Here is a 17,770-nt window from a genome sequence, read left to right as displayed (position 1 = left end):
ATCTGGGACAGGGAGGCTCACATACTGGGATGGAGAGACTCACCCACACTGGGACAATGCCTTAGATTTTACGTTGCCAAATCTGGTGGGCTGTCTCCCACCCCAACCCCCTCTCAGCTCTGACGAAAATTTTGGCGTGATGACACTGGATCACCAATAACACGGGTGCTAAAAACAGAGCTCCCTGTCCCCAATGAACATATTGCATTCCGGAGGAGACAGAGGAGGGCTGCTGGCCAGGAACCGGTGTACACTGCACCTAGGAAGTAGGGACTTCTGCTGAGCAGGGTTTATTTTAAATCCTTTTATGGGGTGTGAGTGCCACTGACAAGGCCAGCATTTGTTGCACATCCCTAATTGCCCTTGAACTGAGTGGCTTGCTAGGCCAATTCACAAGGCAGTAAAGAGATAACCACACTACTGTGGGTTTGGAATCATATGTAGCCAAACCAGGTAAGGGTGGAAGATTTCCCTCCCTACAGGACATTAGTGAACCAGATGGGTTTTTAGAATAATCAACGATAGTTTCCTGGTCTGCACAAGGGAGGCAACAGCAGCAGGCACTCAGAGGCAGAACACAACACTGTCCTGCCAACAAAGTATACAGGCCAAGGGTGACATACCTGCAGATGTCAGAGCACGAGTGCCTTAGAAGATGGGTCTCTTCAGGGACACAGCCACATCACTATGTGGCATATTGGCTGGGGAGATAGCTTCTGATTGTGTTAGTCGCCGCCTATGCCTGTCGCTTTGAAGGTAACAGTGGCTTTGAGTGTCTGCTAATCAGACCTCTGGTTCAGCTCCTTCATTCTTTTTTAAATTCCATAGGCCCTTCCTTGGCCTCTTTGAACACTATTTGCTTGGTTTTGGCACCTTTAACCTTCCTGCTTCTATCCTGACCCTATCTGCCTCAAAAGACACTCCTGGCCTCTGGAAAATTCTTACTTTTCTTCCATTTCCCTAATCCTTGTGGGCTCCATTGCCCCCTGTAAGATGTTAGAGTCATCTTCAACTTCCTGCAGCTGAACAGTATTTTTTTTGGATCTCTCCCATTTCCCCAGACCTTCTGGACACAGTGCCTGGCCCCTCACCAAGTAATTCCTCAACAATGGGTCTATTCCCCCCAGCAGTAAGCTCAGAATCACCCTGGTGACTTATTACGTAGGTGAATTTTCACAACAAGAACCTTTAAACATGTGCCAGTTTACTCACACTTTAATCATACTCTGGTGTTTATTCTGCTTTCATGTGGCAAAGCAGCAATCTCTGCCAATAATAGTGTTTGAAAACACCCTGTATCTCAAAAAATGGTTATTTGTTTTCTGGAAGAATTTTAAGCAGAAAGCAGTCATGGTCTCTTTTTCAAGAAGTCTTGGTAGGAATTTTGTCCTACCCCCATTCCATCTGAGTTTGGACTGGGTACTTACAAGGTTATGGACAAGGTTCTGACCACAGCTTCCCCCCTTGGTTTCTCAGTGAACCCGCGGTTCTTTCTAATGTGGCCTTGCTTGCCACATTAGAAGCAAGCAGGCCGTGGTTCTGCTGGTTTGCTTTCCAGGTTCTTTCTTTTAAAAATTGAGGATCTATCTGCCCCGTCTTCCTTATCTTCCTTCCCTCTGGGGTGTATTTCTGTTCCCTCTACCTCTTTTTTTTACCTCTCCCTTGCTGGTAAGAGCTCCCAGACCCAAATTTTCTTTGATGTAGAAGTTTATGGATTAAATCGTAATCATCAGCCATAACAGCTGCACGTCTGAATCTGGAAACCCCACGTTCCTCTATATGAGATTTGAGACTGTATGGGAGTCAGTTTTTAAACTCCTCCAGCAGTACTATTTCTCCTAAGCCTTTGTAACTGCAATCAATTTTTAGGGCTCAGACCCACTGGTCAAAAGCTACCTGTTTAATTCTCCCAAACTCGAAAATATCTACATACGAACATACGAACAAGGAGCAGGGAGTAGGCCATTCAGCCCCTCGAGCCTGCTCCACCATTTAATAAAATCATGACTGATCTAATAGTAACATGCAATCTGCATCCCACCGACCACCGATAACCTATCACCCCCTTGCTTACCAAGGATATATCCACCTGTGCCTTAAAAATATTCAAAGACTCTGTTTCCATCACCTTTTCAGGAAGAGAGTTCCAAAGACTCTCAACCCCCGAGTGAAAAATATTTGCCTCATCTCTGTTTTAAATGGGTGACCCCTTATTTTTAAACAATGACCCCCTAGTTCTAGATTCTTCCACAAGAGGAAACATCCTCTCCACATCCACCCTGTCAAGACCCCTCAGGATCTTATATTTTTCAATCCCTCTTACTCTTCTAAGCGCCAGTGGATACAAGCCTAGACTGTCAAACCTTTCCTCATAAGACAACCCACCCATTCCAGATGTTCGTCTGGTAAACCATCTCTGAGCTGCTTCCAATGCATTTACGTCCTTCATTAAATAAGGTGACCAGTGCTGTACACAGTACTCCAAATGTGGTCTCATTAGTGCTCTGTACTACTGAAGCATAACCTCCCTATTTTTGTATTCATTCCCCTCGCAATAATTGATAACATTCTATTAGCTTTCCTAATTACTTGCTGCACTTGCATACTAGCCTTTTGTGATTCATGCACTAGGACACCCAGATCCCTCTGCACCTCAGAGTTTTTTGTGGCCTTTTTATGGTAATTCCAGAATTGTTGGTGGTATGCCTCTGGCATGAGTTCATAGGCACTGAGAATAGCCCTCTTTGTCTGATGGTCACTGGCATTCCTTTAAGGAGGTGGCATGGAATAAACCCTGTGGGCTTTTCCCTACAGCTGACCTTGAATCAAGAAGGTCTAAAACTCTGTTGGCCACTGTAATTGAGGTGCCAGTTTCTCAAAGGTTGTAAAGAAAGATTCCACAATCTGTTCTTCAAATTTAGATACAAATCACAAACACTTCAGAATTCAAAACATTTTTCTGGGCGAAGGGAATTTAAATTACCATTAGTTTCCTCAACCTGCCTCAGGTCTATATCTTTCTGTGCTTTCAATTCCATCTGCAGCTGGATAGTTCCCTTTTTTCTTGGACATCTCTTTTTCCATTACATTAAATTGTACCTCTGACTGTTGTTCTTCCAAGCAAATTTTGGCTAGGGTAACATGGTCTGTTTTAGCTTCTGTTTCTTCTACTGTTCCAACTCTGGAGTGTGGCCTAAATGCGTGACCAGCATCTTTAGACCCTTGGGTCTCTATGCTTTATTTTGCATATTAAGTTCTACCTGCTTATCTATGGCTTTTCACAGTTCTATATTTAGAGAGGCTATTTTTTTGCCAAATTAAGTCCCCCTGGTCTCTGAACAATTTTGCATTGACACTAGCCATATTACTTTCTAGTGTCAACACACAAAATCTGCTGCTACAGTTATGTGTTCTAAATAAACAACTTCAGCTATTGAACTTTCTATTTTAGCTTCCAATTTATTCTTCTAATTTTGGATTTGGCCTTTTTTAGTCCAATTTATTCAAATTCTGGGTGCAGCACCCAATTTCTGTTTCAGACAAGGAAGGAAAAATAAACTGAAAAGCCCCAATTCCCTTTCCTTCTGTCTGTAATCAGTGTGGTTTATTTTTGAAAAGGTAGATGGATGTTTCTAAACCCTCTTTAGTGTGTGGTCATTTTAAAAAGTACCAGCAGCAGGCTGGTTTACGCTAAGAGGATTATTTATTCACACACTCATCCCGGAAGATCTAACACTACACCATCAGTCATATGCCACACACTCAAGAAATATACAATTGAAGAAGATAATGCACTTCTACAAGTATTAGACCAAAAGATTAGTTAACAGTTCGTGTGTCTTTGAGAGTCCAGTGAAGAAGGAAGCTTTCTCCCACTCTTGACTTGTATTTCAGGTAAGTTCAATAGCTGGATTAACTGCAGGGTTCCTTCAAAGAGAAGACTGTTCAGCAGGTCATGTAGACAGGCACTAATGGCTATTGATCAGGAAGGACAATTTCTTTACAGATAAACTTGGAGCTTTGGAATCAGATTGGGAGGCTATTTAAAAGCCTCTTGGTTCTTAAAAGGCAATGGTGGCACAGCCTTTCTCTGCAGTTGTTATCTTGTTGGTGTTATTCTGCAGACTGCCCCAGGTCTCTTCTAGGTTTTGGGATAAAGGAAGTCAATACCAGAGAACCGGTTTCCGTGAAATGATAAATGGCCATTGATTTACAATGGAAGGTAGATCATGGTCTTTCAGTACCAGAAAACCAGTTTCAGCCACTTTGTCAACGGATGGCATATCTTTCACACTTACCTTGTGGATAATTGGTCTTGTCTGCTTTCCTTTGATACATTGCAAACCTGGAGACAAAGAGTCTAGGAGCCCTTTGACCCTGTGTTTTGGAGTAAGCTTTGAACAATAGAGGACATAAATTCGACAAAGGAATGTTGTTTAGGCATGTCCATTCAAGTAGGAGATTCCCCACCCATTATGATTCAACTCAGAACTTTATGGAAGCTTCTTAGTCTCTGTTGATGTTGCAACGGTCACTGCATTTCCTTGGCAGCTATCTTAACATTTCATCAGGGTCTATTTTTAAATAAATAAAGGCAATGTAAGGAAATAGAGATAGTCTGAGTAAGTTATATTGGTATTTCTAGGAGTTAGGAATGAATTTTAGCTTTAAAATTTAAGTTTGATTTATATTTCTGTATTGGTGTGTTAAGAAAGGTCAATTTGAGTTTTAGCTTCACCTTTAAAGGTGCTTGCATTTCCAATGAAAGTTTTTTACTATAAGCTAAGTTAGGTAAACAAGAGTAGGGACAAAAACAATGCTATAAAATTCCACAGGGAGAAGACGATTGACACTGCTCAAAGCAAAGTCGAAAAGACCTGCCGAAAATGGGATCTAGAGAAACAATAAACATAAAAAGCTTAAAGATCAAACCGAGCAGGAACGCAAAACCCTTTTGGTATCAATGTAAGAAGCAACTCAATAACATCCTTCAAATGGCAAAAAGAGATTTTGATCAGAGTAGAAATGAGAATTTACCACACTTGAGTTTGGAAAATGAGCTTGAGGGTGGAATTACGCCTACAGCGAAGAAAAGGACGATTACTGTAGACATAAATAAAACATTCTGTGCTGTGTTAAAGACTGGGAATAAGTGGGAAAGTAAAGATAAGAATTGATTTATGATAATACTATGATATGCAAATTCTGCTAATCTTGTTCAATGTATTGACTTTGTTTATGTATGTTTTTGTAATTGTATAATAACATGTCTAATTGTGAAACGATGTGGAAAATATATTTATATAGCAAGTAATAAGCTATTGTTAGAGGTTTATGATGTTAAGCTTGTGTGAGGTCGATGTAAGGCCATTGTAAAAAGAGCTTCATTGTTGTGAAGCTTTCTTTCCTCCAAAGGGAAAGGAAACAGAGATGGTTTAAATAATTTATATTGGTATTTTTAGGTGCTATGAATGAGTTTTAGCTTTAAAGTTTAAGTTTGGTTTGTATTTCTTTATTTGTGTGTTAAGAAAGGTCAAATTGAGTTTTAGTTTCACTTTAAAAGTTGCTTGCATTTCTAATGAGTTTTATGACTGTAAGCTAAGTAAAGAAGAGTAGGAAAAAAACAGTGCTGTTGCCTATCAGCAGGGGCCTAGGGGGGCAGGTCCCTTCCACAGACAAACCCACAGAAGAAGAGAAACAGCAGTTTGATTTTGGAAGCTATACGAGTTCAGTTGGTTTTGAAAGTAGGGGCCCAGTGAGACTGGAACAAAAGGAACAGATAGCCAGTCCCAAGCTAAAGAAAATACCCCCAAAACCCAGGAGAGTGGAACAGGAGAAAGTCCCAAGAAGACATTCTAGTCAAAAGGAAGGACAGGAACCTGGAAAAGGTCCTGTTAAGTGAAGTTAAGAGTGAGAGGCAGAGAGAAAGCTTCCAAGCTTTGGATTTAAAGAGATAAAAACTGCAGAAAGCAGATTTAAAGCGAGAACAACTTGCAAGAGGCAAGAAGGTCCAAAGAGATGGCTGAAGGTCTGTAACTCTTTGCTATGGGCATGTGCTGCAGTGGTGTACTGTTAAAGCTGAGTCAATGAGAGACAGTGTGGAAGACAGCTTGAATGCATGTGGAGATGCAGGGGAGAGGAACCTCAGAAGGAGAGTTCACCTGGAGGTGAACCCTTGTGGAAGGCATCTGAAAGAAAGCATTGGTTTGGGAGAAGATTCCAAAGTGAGTTCTTGGAGAGTGGAATTTAGAAACCCTTGTGTGAAAGACGGAGTTCTGTAAGGCTGGTTGGCTCACAGTATGACAAGCATCTTGGGGGAGTTGAGGAGAGATCCATAGTATCTGATTGAGGCAGCATCTGTCACTTGGTTTCAGGGTGGGGTGTGTCTGACCACAGGGTGCCTATTTGTTTACATGGATTGTGTACTTACTGTGAACATTACAGCATAAGAGAGCTTTTGTGGCTGTGTTATCCTTACAAATCTGTATATATCTGTAAAGGTATATTTGTGGGTGAAAGAGCATTGTAATATAGTTCATTTATTCTTGTTGAATAAATGTTTTATTCTTCTGTTAAAAGTTCATCAGTTGACTCCTGTGACTCTGTTCAGTAGCTACTCTCCATGTATCTAAACAAACAAATTAAAATTAGGATCTACCAAGCTTGGTTCCGGTCTGGGATCAAGCTTTTTCAGGGATAACCTCAGCTGGGATCATAACAGCAGCTCCAGAAGTTTCCATATATGTACAACCCATGTTTAAAGTTATGAATATGACATGCCTTATTCCAGGCATGACAGCCCTGACAGAAGGTTCCAGAGGCTCGTCATCTGCCTAGGGTTTACCATTCAGCTTGCCTCCAGCACTCCTCTGGGTCCCAGAGGTCTGCACTATCTCAGTTTACAACAGCTAGTCTGGCAACTGTGATGTGCTTGCACCAGTGTGAGGATCTCTTTTGGCTGAATCATGCATACCCACCAGGGTGTGTCTATCTGCGCTGTTACTAGGCGCTGCACAAGGATGTGATGATGCACCTTCTGAGGCTTCCTCCTCCTCCTCCTTCTCGGTGGTCAACATTGGTCCCTCAGGACTGGCGGCTACAGCTGCCAATGTTTCACCTGTGGTGGAATAAAGCACGGATTACGAAGGGCACCATCATCATTTGAGATGAGTTCACAGGTACACACTTCCTAAACACACACACACACAAACACACACACACACACATATACACATCTGAAAAATTTAAACCTCAGCCCCTTCAACACAGACACACATTCCTCCCTAAATTCTGCGAGCCACCAAAGTCACAAGCATCAATGTTGCCTTCCTGCCTGCTTCCCACCACACCTCCACCACCCCCCTACCCCGCCCCACTTCAGCACAATCTTTCCAGGAGAGAGCTTTAGGGCCTTGGAATGCCACCACCCCCGTCCCATCCACCAGCTTCTCCAGGGCCAGTGGTTCTATAGGATTGATTGCTTGACAGATCCAAAACTTTCTCCTCCAAAGGAGTTAAAATAGCAAGGTTTGGTGCTCCTCCTCCAGTCACTGCGCTCTGCTGGGCATTATGGGCCCTCTTCTCATGCAGAGAAAAAGGGACATTATAATGAGCCATCTACTTTCATTTGTCTGCTCAACATGCCTGTTGTCTGCAGCCAACACTTCCAATAATCCTTGCAAATTAACAGGTCTTTGACTTCATATATTTATTATAATTAATAAATTAATTATCTAAGTAGAGATGGCTGGGCAGGTGATGTCCTGTAGCTGTATGATGTGGGAGCTGGCAGATCCCATTGCGAGCCACAGTGATGACATCTGCAGCAAGTGTTGGTTGCTGGAGGAACTCCGGCTCAGAATTGATGAGCTGGAGTCTGAGCTCTGGATGCTGCAGCACATCCGGGAGGGGGAGAATTTTGTTTCAGGAGGCAGTCATACCCAGTAGATTAAGTAACTTAAATTCGGTCATTGGTCAGGATCAGCAGGGTGTGACTGCAAATGAGGCAGGTAGAGGAATCCTGTGTTCAGGAACAGTGGAGCCTCAGCTCTTGACCTTGTCCAACAGGTACGAGGTACTTGCTCCCTGTGTGGATGAGGAACAGGGCTGTAGGGAGGATGAGCCAGCAGATCACAGCACCATGGCACAGGAGGCCATTCAAGAGGGGGGAGCAAAAAGACAAGTGGTAGTTGTAGGGGATTCTATAATTAGGGGAATTGATAGCGTCCTTTGTAAGCAGGATCAAGAGTCCTGCATGGTATGTTGCCTGCTCGGTGCCAGCGTAAGGGACATCTCTAACCGGCTTGAAGGATATTGGAGAGGGAGGGGGAGGATCCAGTTGTTGTGGTCCATGTTTGGACAAATAACATAGGTAAGACTAGGAAAGATGACCTGTTTGGGGATTATCAGGAAATAGGAACTAAATTAAAGAACGGGTCCTCAAGGGTTATAATCTCTAGTTTAATACCCGAGCCACGTGCAAATTGGCATAGGGACATAAGAATAAGGGAAGTAAACAAGTGGCTAAAGGAGTGGCGCAGGAAAGAGGGATTCCATTTCATGGGGCACTGGCATCAGTATTGGAACAGGAGGGATCTGTACCGTTAGGACGGTCTCCACCTGAACCGATCTGGGACCAATGTTCTAGCGAAAAGGGTAATTAGGGTGGTCAACAGGACTTTAAACTAGAAAGTGGGGGGGAAGAGAAGGGTAAAACTCCAATAAGAATGACTAATGGGAAACAAAGCAGCAGGTTAGCATGTGGTGGGGGGTGGGGGGGGGGCGCAGCGGGGTTGGTGGGGGGGGTGGATTCAACTTCATGGAAAATTATGAAAAAACTGAAAAGAAAGGAGAGCCCATGAGAGGCTATTAAAGTCTCCAGAACACAGAGTGTTTGGAAAGGGCTAGGAATCTAACTTCAAGCACATCAGATAAAAGGACAACAATGAGAAAGGGGGACGGGAAATACAGGACTGAAGGTGTTGTATCTGAATGCATGCAGTATACGAAATAAGGTAAATGAGCTTGTGGCGCAGATTGAAATTGGCAGGTATGATGTGGTGGGCATCACGGAGACATGGCTGCAAGGCGATCAGGACTGGGAGCTAAATATTCAAGGATATACATCCTATTGAAAAGATAGGCAGGTTGGCAGAGGGGGTGGGGTTGCTTTGTTAGTAAGAAATTAAATTAAATCGATAGCAAGAAATGACGTAGGGCCAGATGATGTAGAATCTGTGTGGGTAGGGTTGAGGAACCGCATCGGTAAAAAAACCATAATGGGAGTTATGTACAGGCCTCCGAACAGTAGTCAGGATGTGGGGCACAAGAAACACCAAGAGATAGAAAAGGCATGTAAGAAAGGCAAGGTTACAGTGATCATGGGGGATTTCAATATGCAGGTAGACTGGGAAAATCAGGTTGGTAGTGGATCCCAAGAAAAGGAATTTGTGGAATGTCTATGAGATGGCTTTTTGGAGCAGCTTGTGGTGAAGCCCACCAGGGAACAGGCAATTCTAGATTTAGTGATGTGTAATGAGGCAGATTTGATAAGGGAGCTTAAGATGAAGGAACCCTTAGGAGGAAGTGACCATAATATGATAGAATTTACCCTGCAATTTGAGAGGAAAAAGCTGGAATCAGATGTAATGGTATTACAGTTGAATAAAGGCAACTACAGAGGCATGAGGGAGGAGCTGGCCAGAATTGACTGGGAGATGAGCCTAGCAGGAAAGACAGTGGAACAGCAATGGCAGGAGTTTCTGGGAGTAATTTGGGAGACACAGCAAAAATTCATCCCTAGGAAGAAGAAGCATACTAAAGGGAGGACGAGGCAACCATGGCTAACAAGGGAAGTCAGGGACAGCATAAAAGCTAAAGAGAAAGCATACAATACGGCGAAGAGCAGTGGGAAGCCAGGGGATTGGGAAGCCTACAAAAACCAATAGAGCACAACTAAAAAAGAAATAAGGAGGGAGAAGATTAAATATGAGGGTAAACTAGCTAGTAATATAAAAGAAGATTGCAAGAGTTTTTTTAGATATAGAAAGGGTAAGAGAGAGGCAAAAGTGGACATTGGGCCACTGGAAAATGACACTGGAGAAGTAGTAGTGGGAAACAAAGAAATGGCGGAGGAACGGAATAGGTACTTTGCGTCAGTCTTCACGGTGGAAGACATGAGTAACATCCCCAATGTTCAAGAGAGTGGGGGGGCAGAGGTGAGTATGTGGCCATTACCAAGGAGAAGGTGCTAGGAAAACTGAATGATCTGAAGGTGAATAAATTGCCTGGACCAAATGGATTACATCGCAGAGTTCTGAAGGAGATAGCTGAAGAGATAGTGCAGGAGTTAGTGGTGATCTTTCAGGAATCACTGGAGTCAGGGAGGATCCCAGAGGACTGGAAAATTGCTAATGTAACTCCCCTGTTTAAGAAGGGAGTGAGGCAAAAGATGGGAAATTACAGGCCGATTAGCCTGACCTTTGTCGTTGGTAAGATTTTGGAGTCCATTATTAAGGATGAGATTTCAGAAAACTTGGAAGTGCATGGTAAAATAGGGCATAGTCAGCATGGTTTCATCAAGGGGAGGTCATGCCTGACAAATCTGTTAGAATTCTTTGAGGAGGTAACAAGCAGGTTAAACAAAGGAGAGCCAATGGATGTTATCGACTTGGATTTCCAGAAGGCCTTTGACAAGGTGCCGCACAGAAGGCTGCTTAGTAAGATAACAGCCCATGGTGTTAGAGGCAAGGTACTAGCATGGATAGAAGACTGGCTGTCTGACAGGAGGCAGAGAGTGGGGATCAGGGGGTCCTTCTCAGGATAGCAGCCGGTGACTAGTGGAGTTCCGCAAGGGTCAGTGTTGGGACCACAACTTTTCACTTTATACATTAATGATCTAGATGAAGGAACTGAGGGCATTCTGGCTAAGTTTGCAGATGATACAAAGATAGGTGGAGGGACAGGTAGTATTGAGGAGGCAGGGAGGCTGCAGAAGGATTTAGAGAGGTTAGGAGAATGGGCAAAGAAGTGGCAGATGGAATACAACATGGGGCAGTGTGAGGTCATACACTTTGGTAGGAAGAATAGAGGCATAGACTATTTTCTAAATGGGGAGAGAATTCAGAAATCTGGAGTGCAAAGGGACTTGGGAGTCCTAGTCCAGGATTCTCTTAAGGTTAACTTGCAGGTTGAGTCGGTAGTTAGGAAGGCAAATGCAATGTTGGCATTTATTTTGAGAGGACTAGAATATAAAAGCAAGTGCTGCTGAAGCTTTATAAGGCTCTGGTCAGACCACATTTAGAATATTATGAGCAATTTTGGGCCCGTATCTCAGGAAGGATGTGCTGGCCCTGGAGAGGTTCCAGAGGAGGTTCACGAGAATGATCCCAGGAATGAAAGGCTTAACATATGAGGAACTTCTGAGGACTCTGGGTCTATACTCGATGGAGTTTAGAAGGATGAGAGGGGATCTGATTGAAACTTACAGAATACTGAAAGGCCTGGATAGAGTGGACGTGGGGAAGATGTTTCCATTAGTAGGAGAGACTAGGACCTGAGGGCACAGCCTCAGAATAAAGGGAAGACATTTTAGAACAGAGATGAGGAGAAACTTCTTTTGCCAGAGAGTGGTGAATCTATGGAATTCATTGCCACTGAAGGCTGTGGAGGCCAGGTCATTGAGTGTATTTAAGACCGAGATAGATAGGTTCTTGATTGGTATGGGGATCAAAGGTTATGGTAAGAAAGCGGGAGAATGGTGTTGAGAAACTTATCAGCCATGATTGAATGGCGGAGCAGACTCGATGGGCCGATTGGCATAATTTCGGCTCCTATGTCTTATGGTCTTATGTGGCTGGTCAATTAAGTTTCTGGTCGATGGTAATCCCCAGGATGCTGATGGTGGGGGATTCAGTGATAATGCTGCTGAATGTCAAGGGGAGATGGTCATTGCCTGGCACTTGTATGAAATGAATGCTACTTGTCACTTATTAGCCCAAGCCTGAATATTTTACAGGTTTTGCAAGTGTACATGGACTGCTTCAATACCTGAGGAATCATGAATGGTACTGAACACTGTGTAATTATCAGTAAACATCCCCACTTCTGATCTTATGAGGGAGGTAAGGTCATTGATAGATTGGTTGACGATGGTTGTGTTCCATAGGAACTCCGGCAGTGATGTCCTGAGGCTGAAATGATTGCCCTCTGACAGACACAACCATCTTTCTTTTATGCTAGGTATGATTCCAGCCAATGATGAGTTTTCTCCCTGATTCCCATTGACTTCTCACGTGTTTCTCACATGTCGGTGCAGACTCAATGATCAAGAGTGGACAGCCCCCCCCCCCCGTGTTAGTGAGGAGGACTGGGTATTGTTCACTGGACAGGGTGTGCTGAGGTAATTTCTGGTGCCTTGGTTCATGCTGCGTACTTTGTCCGGTAGTGTTCTTTTTTTGAGTTTTCTGTAGCAGTTTGATACAAATTAGTGGCCATTTCAGAGGGCAGTTAAGAGTCAACCACATGGGTCTAAAATCACATGTAGGCCAGACTGGGTAAAGGTGACAGATTTCCTAACCTGAAGGACATTGGTAAACCAGTTTGGTTTTTATAACAGTCCAGTAGTTTCATAGTCACCATAACTGAGACTAGCTTTCAACTCCAGATTTATTAATTCCATGTACTTAAATTCCACCAGTTGCAATAGTGGGATTTGAACTCATGGGGCAGAATTTTTTGCCTGTTGGGCAGGTGGGCCCGACCCAATCTCCAGAGGGCAGGGAGATACCCGCCAGAGAAGTGGTCCTCGCCAACATTTTATGTGGGCGAGCCAATTATGGTCCACCCAGCATGATGCCCAGCGGGAAGCACTATGCGCTTCCTGTGCGGGCGGGGGGGGGTGGGGGATTCCTCAAAAGTGAGAGTACGCTCTTTCGTGCATGCGCACAAAAGAGCACACATCTCCCTGAGGCTAAGTGCAGCCTCATGGAGATCGCTTCCACATTGAAAAATATTAAAAATAGAAAAAAAACCCTAACATGTCCCCCTCATGTGACAATGTCACATGAGATGGGATATGTTCATAATTTACCTAATAACTTTATTTAAATTTTTAAAACCCGCCGCTGGATGAGGTTTCATGTTTTTTCTATTTGCCGCTGGGGCTCCTGGCCTGCCTGTCAACCTTGAGGTTAGATGGGCAGGTCCTTTACTTGTACAAATGATCCTGTCAATGGCCTCAATTGGCCATTGACAGGTCGGCGGGCTGCAGCTGAATTTGCTGCAGGCCCACCTTCCTGAAAATTTAAATGGACCGGCATGACGTCAGGGGTTCTGCCCAACGTCATCCTGTGTCATTTTATGCATCAGCGAGCGGGCCCCGCCCCCTGCTCGCCAATGGCAAAATTCTGCCCATGCCCCAGTGTATTATTACTTGTTCTGTAGCATTACTCCTATGCCATCATAGGCTCATTAGTGCACAGAAGACGTTCATTGGGTCCATTGACACCATGCTGAATCTCTGCAGAGCAATCCCATAGGTCCCTTATGGTTAATCATCCTGTTAGCCAAAGGGATATGGGGCAAAGGTGACTTTATGGAGTTAGGTCACAGATCAGCCATGGAATGGCAGAGCAGTATCAAAGTGCTATTCCTGTGGAATCAGCCACAGGCTCTGTTTACAGGGAAATGGATTGTGGGCACTGGAGTCCTGCTGATGAAGGGAAGATTCCCTGCAGGGGTGGAGTTCATTTCATTGGACTGGAAACTGTGTGATTGTCCCTGAACAAAGAAGTTGGGTTTGGCGGTCAGAGGGTTTGTGTGGTAGCAATAGGTCTAGGGATAGTGGTAATTAATTGTGTGATTTTCCTATAGGCCTGTACTAATTTGCCTGTTTAATCTTTGTGCTGGACAGCTGTGGATACTGCGCTTCCTACGACTGTGAGAAAATATTTGGTTTTCAGACATTGGAGCGAAATTTTGTAGAGTTAATGATTTTAAGGAAATTATTTGGGCCCGCCCAGAATGACTTCCTTTTGATATATAAGACTGAAGGGTCGATACTCGTTTATAACACCTCGGGTTCGGATGAGCAGTTTCATTGCTGTTGTGATTACATAGTTCTTGTCCCCGCCCCTGTGCGGCTCCTTATAAATAAGCAGGGTGTCCGCATTGCTTATTTCACCTCTTGCTAGCGGCTGTTAGCTATAATCTGCTATGGAGAACAAAATGAACCAGCCTAGCGCAGATAGCGGGCTCCACGTTTTCCAGGGACCACACCACGTCGTCAATGTGCCCAGCACCACGGTGGGAGTCAGTACTCTGCCTGTCAAAGACCACGTACTCTGGTCTCTTTTCAACTTCGTTTACTGTAATTTCTGTTGCCTTGGGTTCTTGGCTTTGATTTTTTCAGTGAAGGTGAGTTTTTAACTTTTTTTAAAACTATCGGGGTCTAAACATCAAATCGCTATAGTTATCTTTTCTGTGCCAGAGAGAGACTGCAGTCTAAGAATTCTGTATAAACGCTTACTGGGTGTATGTTTAAGGCAGAGCTGCAGATTGAGGGTGGGGCGGGAATAGTCTTTAGCCTTGGACCCCGATTTCGCTCGTACCTGTGTTTACTGGGATCAATGATCATTGCCCTTGACTAACATCTTTTATGTAAACAGCTCAAAGAATAATAACATAATGAACGCAGAAAGAGAGACCGTTCGGTCTATCGTGCCTGTGCTGGCTCTCTGTAAAAGCTATCCAATTAGTACTGCTCCCTACCACCACCACGTGCCCCCACCCCCTTTCCACATAGCCCTAACAAATTTTTCCTTTAAGGTTAACTCCGTTTTGAAAGTTACTATTGAATGTTTTTGCAGTGCATTCTAGGTTGTAAGTTGCGTTTTAAGATTTTTGTCTCCCTTCTGGTACTTTTGCCTGTTACCTTTTTTAATTTATCTCTCCTTATTCATTCTAGCCAACCCATTCAGAATTTTGAACACCACCTATTAACTCTCCCTTCAATCTTCCGCCCAAGCACAATCTCAGCTTCTCCAGTCTCCCCACACAACTGAAGACGCTCATCTCTGGTCCCATTCTAGTAAATCCCCTCTACCCTTGGCACCACACTTCAGCAAAGGTGTACAGAATTGGACACAGTATCCCAACTGGGGTCTAACCAGTTCTCTAAAAAGTATTTTTGAGACTGTTGGAAAAGATCAGGGAATTAGATAACCATTGAGTCAACACAGCTATCATGGGCTGAATGGCTACCTTCTGTGCTGTATCATTGTATGATACTTGAACTGTCTGGCTCCTTCCTCAAGCAAAAAAAGACATTGCTTCTCATTATCTGAAATTCCCCTTCTCATTATCTGAAATTCCCCTTGTTTGGAGAAGCTATCTCTTATTTAGCACCAAGCACTTTTTTAAGCACCTGTATCAAATATTCCCTAGGAAAGTTTCAAGGCTTGATGTGTTGTCCTGACCCTTCAAGAGCTTTCTAGCCCTTCCCCTTAGTCAGAATAATGACCTTTTGCCTGCTGCAATCTGCTCAGATTTGAAAGAAGCAGGTCCACAGAACTAACTACAGTGGGAAAGTACCTGGAACAAGGGGCTGTTACTCTTGAGACAATACCATATGGTGAGAGTGGTGTGAAGCTTGACCAGCTCACCTGGAAGCCCTGGGCAGTGTTTGTAAAATGGAAATAGTTTTGTTTTCCAGTGCTTCAAATAAAAATTCAGGACTTGCATTGAAACATATGCAATTAAGGGCTTGACACAGTAGATGCTGAGGTTGGTTTCTGCAACTCAAGTCTAAAACTAGGTATCATGGTCCCACATTAAAGGGTTGGCCATTTAGGACTGATGAGAAATTCCTTCAGAGGGTTGAGAATGTTTGGAATTTTCTACCCTAGAAGGTTGTGTATTCTCCATTGACTATAACTGAGGTTGGTAGATTTTTCAGGTAACAAGTTCTCAATTATTTGATTAAGAAATCTATAAATTCCAAGTGAGTTGGTAATCTCATTTTAGCCATCTAAATGCTATATATTACTTGATTTTTGAAAGGAGGGTGGTTTGCATGTGAAGTGTTTTAATAATAATTAGGGAAAAAATGGATGCCTGCTTATATATATCAGCTTCTTGCTGCAAAGTCTGTATATCCTTGTCTGCTCCCTCCTGGGTGAGATGGCCAACCCACTCTATACATATGGCCGGTGCACTCTGCTCCTACCCTTGGGTTGAATTTCATGTTAATTTGTGGGCATGCCATCTCTGACTATAGTTTGCAAATCACTGCACTAAATGAATTGAGGAATGTGGGGTTGACATAGAGGTTCAGCCATGACCTTAATGGTGGAGCAGAATCAAGGGACTGTATGGCTGGCTTGAGCTCCTGTTTCTGTTCTTCCTAATCAGTCATGGGTCCCTGTAACAGAGTACCTGCAGCCCTATCACCACTCTACAAGATCAGAACCTTCAGAGCAGTTATTCACCCTATTACTGAGCTTCACCAGGCTGCAACCAGTGTTGCACCAATGCACTATCAATTTTTTAAACTTGTCCTTGTAATGAGTGTTGCTGGCAAGACCAATACTTCTTCCTTATTGCTTTGAAGATGGTGGTGAACTGCTACAGTCCAACTGGTGTCAATACACCCATAGTGCTACTGAGGAGGGAGTTCCAGGATTTTGACCCAATTACAGTGAAAGGAGGGGATATAATTCCAAGTCAGGATGATGTGTGACTTGGAGGGAAGTTGCGGATGGTGGTAGTGTTCTTATGCATCTGCTGATCTTGTCCAAGGTGGTAGGATAAATGGTTTTGAAAAGTCATGTTGAAGAAGACTTCATGAGTTTCTGCACTGCATTTTTTTTTAAGTGCTGCATACTGTGTGCTAGTGGGTGGGGGTGGAGGGAGGAGGATGTGGTGATTTGAAGTGTTTTGGAACTGGTATCTATGGTGGGTGATGTTGCTGAATCTTGGGGGCCAAAGAACATTGGGAAATTTTCACCTTTCTTTCTTTCTCTCATTCATTTGCAGTCTAGAGATCGTAAAGTTGTGGGAGATAATTATGGGGCTGAACATTACAGCTCAACATCTAAAACCCTGAATATAGCTGCAACATTTCTATCTATCCTTGTGTTTGTGATCCTGTTTGGGCTGTTGGTTGCTGGGGTGATCCGCATTCACCCTCGTTGAGGACTGAGCTCCACTTAAGAAGATGAACAGTGACTCACCCGAAGTAATGCATAATCAATCATTGACCTTTTTGTCCTTGTGATGTTTGAATAATGTCATTCAAAAATAATTGAGGCTAAAACTTGTATTCTTTACAGAAATTAGAATATACTTCTAAGGTATTCCAATAAAATACAACAAATAGTGCAATAAAACTTGTGCTTTTTTTAAAAATTCCCACTGAAACCTTGCATCTACAAGATGCAGCATTTTTAAGAGAGGTCATTCAGCCCACTGAGCCAGTTCAATTAATCATGAATGTTCTCTATTAAAACTCCATTTTGCCTGTCTTTGTTCTGTTACACTTGGTACTTGCCTAGCATAGGAATTTTGAAGTTTTCAATTGGCCCCCAAGCATAACTGCTTTGAGGGGACAAGTTCCAAATTCCCCACTACCCTTTGTTAACATAACCTCTGGATGGCCTAGCTCTAATTTAAGATTATGCTCCTTTATTCTGGATTTTTTGAAAAATGTACTTTATTCAAAATATCTGGAAGAACATTAAAAAACATTTCTAAAGTACAATCAGATCCAACT

General features: G+C 43.3%; 1 protein-coding gene across 1 annotated transcript; it reads left to right on the top strand.

Moving 5' to 3' along the window:
• Positions 1–14,005: 14,005 nt before the first annotated feature.
• Positions 14,006–17,382, top strand: LOC121283423 (dispanin subfamily A member 2b-like). Its single transcript, XM_041197985.1, has 2 exons — positions 14,006–14,415; positions 17,035–17,382. The coding sequence occupies exons 1-2, from the start codon at positions 14,215–14,217 to the stop codon at positions 17,191–17,193; spliced, it is 360 nt and encodes a 119-aa protein (XP_041053919.1). The 5' UTR covers positions 14,006–14,214; the 3' UTR covers positions 17,194–17,382.
• Positions 17,383–17,770: the final 388 nt, after the last annotated feature.

Source organism: Carcharodon carcharias, chromosome 10, assembly GCF_017639515.1.
Source record: "Carcharodon carcharias isolate sCarCar2 chromosome 10, sCarCar2.pri, whole genome shotgun sequence".
In the NCBI taxonomy this organism is placed as follows: domain Eukaryota; kingdom Metazoa; phylum Chordata; class Chondrichthyes; order Lamniformes; family Lamnidae; genus Carcharodon; species Carcharodon carcharias.
Note: the sequence above shows the minus strand (reverse complement) of the source record. Positions and strands in the feature narration are given on the sequence as shown.

What these genes read in the sequence shown, in the direction of transcription:
- LOC121283423 (XM_041197985.1), top strand. Translation starts at nt 14,215, where the DNA reads ATGGAGAACAAAATGAACCAGCCTAGCGCAGATAGCGGGCTCCACGTT. An exon ending in CTTTGATTTTTTCAGTGAAG is followed by an intron (nt 14,416 to 17,034) that starts GTGAGTTTTTAA and finishes ATTCATTTGCAG; the next exon opens with TCTAGAGATCGTAAAGTTGT.